The sequence below is a fragment of the Tupaia chinensis genome, unplaced genomic scaffold (genome assembly GCF_000334495.1).
Source record: "Tupaia chinensis unplaced genomic scaffold, TupChi_1.0 Scaffold147351_1, whole genome shotgun sequence".
NCBI classification, from domain to species: Eukaryota; Metazoa; Chordata; class Mammalia; order Scandentia; family Tupaiidae; genus Tupaia; species Tupaia belangeri.
The window spans coordinates 541,566-544,591 of record NW_006207202.1 but is presented as its reverse complement, the minus strand read 5'-3'; the positions used below and the strand labels follow the sequence as shown (position 1 = coordinate 544,591).

General features: G+C 59.1%; 1 protein-coding gene across 1 annotated transcript in view; it reads right to left on the bottom strand.

The window, feature by feature from the left end:
- TKFC (triokinase and FMN cyclase) overlaps positions 1 to 3,026 on the bottom strand; it is a 14,249-nt gene that overhangs the window by 1,050 nt on the left and 10,173 nt on the right. Inside the window, exons 11-16 of the mRNA XM_006169633.3 lie at positions 2,377 to 2,496; positions 2,075 to 2,212; positions 927 to 1,033; positions 719 to 822; positions 554 to 587; positions 354 to 443 (exon numbers count right to left, since the gene is read on the bottom strand). Of these exons, the coding sequence (XP_006169695.1) occupies positions 354 to 443; positions 554 to 587; positions 719 to 822; positions 927 to 1,033; positions 2,075 to 2,212; positions 2,377 to 2,496 (593 nt within the window). The remainder of the gene's footprint in view (positions 1 to 353; positions 444 to 553; positions 588 to 718; positions 823 to 926; positions 1,034 to 2,074; positions 2,213 to 2,376; positions 2,497 to 3,026) is intronic.

Sequence of the window (3,026 nt, the reverse complement as noted above, 5' to 3'; positions counted from 1 at the left end):
GGCTTCTGCACTCTGAGGGTCGAGAGGACTGGGGCTAGGTTCAAGGGCAAGCCACTGCCTCCTCCTTCCTGCCATGGAAGAGTTCGTCCTCTGCTCTGCAGTCCGGACCCTCTGTACTGTCCCTACGCGGAAAGGTCACCTCTCGCCTACTAGCAGGGCAAGGGACAGTGTTCTCTGTGGTCCTGCCGTGTCCCAGGCACTGTGCTCCCGACAACCTTCTGAGATAGGGACTCGTCTCCAAGTGGGAGAGGACACCAAGGTCCACTTAGTAACTAGCTCATGGTCACACGGGGACAGAGGCTAGTGGCTCGGAGACTCTCCCCGAGTGCCTGGCTGGGCCCGACCTCACTCACCTTCACTGCCTTGGTCAGAACTTGAATCAGATTTGCCCCGGGGCTCTTCCAGGCTTGGAGCTCCTGTCTTGCTGCCCACAGAGAATCCAGCTGTACCGGGTGAGAGAGAAGGGGGCTGAGGAGAGGCCCTGCCACAGAGGCTGGCCTTTAGGGCTGGCAGGCTCAAGGGGAAGGGCTGGGGCTGCTGCCCAACTACATACCATAGTCCTGTCTCCTGGCGCGGCCTTCCCATACCTGGCAGGAGAGAAAATGAACAGGGCTCCCTGTAGGGAATCACTCGGGGTGGGGAAGGGCCTGGCTGGGAGCAGATGACCTCAACCCTGTCCCCAACCCTCCCCTGGCCTGAGGCACAGGGTTCAGCTCACTTCTGCATGGCCTCCAAGCCGGCATCCATGGCAGCAGCCCAGGCTGGCAGGTCGGTCTTGGTTTTGAGGGGCTGGGAAGCTGCCGTCAGGAACAGGCCGTAGAGCTGGGAAGAACCAGAACACTGAGCACATGGGACGGGCCTGCACCCCAGCCAGTCCGGGGTCCCTCGCATCAGCCCGCCAACCCCCAGAAACTGTTGGCACTCACTGCTCCAGAGGAGCCCCCCATCTTCTCCAGCAGCAGGACAGACAGCCTGGAGAGCAGCTGGGCAGGGCTGGTGGGGGGCGGGCCCTCCTTCAGCCAGCTCTGGATGGCTGCAGGCAGAGACATGGAGAGGGACTCAGACCCCGGACAAGTCCTCAGGCCCTACGGCCAGCCAGAGGGAACGGGGGTGCAGGGGAGTGTGGGGGCGCTGCAAGGGCTGGGAGGGAACCAAAATGCAGTCCCCGCGCTCCCCTTTCGGTGTCCAGCATATGGTCAGCAGAAGGGCTGAAACGGGAACTCACAGGGACCTCAGGAGTCACCAGCAGCTGAGGCCGGCCCTGAACACCTCACCCTGACGCTCCGTGCCCTGCTCTGTGCTCCACTCTCCCTAGCCCATTGCACCAACATCCTGTCCGTTTTCCTGATGTAGCTTGTTTCCTGTTGGTCTCCCCCACCAGAGCACAAGCCACAAGGGCGGGGACTCCTGCCTGCTTTGTGCACTGTCATGGCCACAGGGAGACAGCAGTGCCCGGCCCGGGGCAGGCACTCGTATGTTTCTCTTCCATGGTGCTGGACAATTAAGAGCTCTTCTCTACTCTGGGTAAGCTAAGGAAATTAGGGATAATAAAACAAGTTTCCCTTGACGCCAGCAGATGGCATAGTGGTTATGTCACTGGACTCTCACATGGCTGACCACGGTTCTGGGATTACACTAGGAAAGTATGCACGCATGCCCAAGATCCGTAGAGGAGAAGGGACTGTGACATGGGCATCCCCCCTGGTGGGGTGCCTTCTCACTTTCCCTCTCACTCTCTCTCTCTCTCTTTCTCTGGTGAACACACATGCTTTAAAAACAAAAAAGGTTTCCCTTGAATTGTATTTTATTACTGTAAAGAATTCCTTTTTTTCTCCCCGAATTAACAACATTCCTCCACGTGTAGTTCAAGGGGAAGGTCTTTTTCCTTAGGAAGATGGGTGAGAGGGATGGGAAGGACTTTGTGAATGACCTCATTTGGCAAAGTAAACACTGGCAACCCCAGGTTAGCACTCCGGGTGTTTTAGAAATTATTCTGTCTCATGAAATGCCAAAGCCTTAGAACCAATGTGACATTCCAGCCCCTCCCTGGACCACAGTGGGACCCGGGACCCACCTCTGGCAGCCCGGCTGTGGGTGGTACCGCAGTCCCCATCGCCAGCAGCCCTGTCCAGTGCATTCAGATGTTCCTCCAGGCCCAGAAGGGTGGTGCACACACGTTCCAGCACGAGCACCATCTGCTTAGAGGCTGGGCCTGCACAGGGTGGGGCCCTTCTCATAACCAAGCCCTGCGATGTTGGAGTGAGGGTGCTGGGTCCCAGAATACCCCACCGGACCCTTGGCACTCTTCAGGGGCTCAGGTCAGAGCTCTGGGCCACCTGAAAAGCCTGCCCCTTCCCCACCAGCAGGGCTGGCTACCTCTGGCAGCAGTGGAGTCAGGGGTTTCCGGGGGCTCCACTGGGGCTGCCCGGCTCCGGTTCCGCCCAGTCACGGAGACCTTGGCCACATGAGGCCAGGCTGCTGCGGTGGTCTCAGCATCTAGGGTTGGCAACATAACCCTCTCAGACACAGCTGGCCAGACAGGATCAAGTGGGGCCGGGCCCTCCCACCTGGCTCTGGGAGCCTGACCCCTCGGCCCTGGAGGAAAGCCTACAGCTCAAGTAGCATGTACTGAGTGTTCACTGCGCACAAGGGGACAGAGGGAGGCTCCCTGGGGAGGATCTTAATACCAGCTTTGCCGCAGACATGGAGAGCTGGAGAAGCCAGAGAGGGCCTCTTCACAGGGCCTAGGGCCTGGTTGTCATGGTCAGCCCTGAGGCTCTGCAAGTCTCCCTGGCTCCTCCCAGCTTAAGTCCTGGCTTGGGAGACCAGCAGCTGGCATAATGGCTGTGTTGCTGGACTCCCATATAGTCAGCCACGGTTCAAATCCCGGACCCAGTGGCTTAAACTCACATGGGGTGCGTGTGCGTGCGTGCGTGCCCAAGATCCCAAAAGGGGAATGGAGGAGAAGGGATTGCGGTGTGGCCATCCCCCCTGGGGGGTGATTTCTTGTTTTCTGTCTGTCTGTC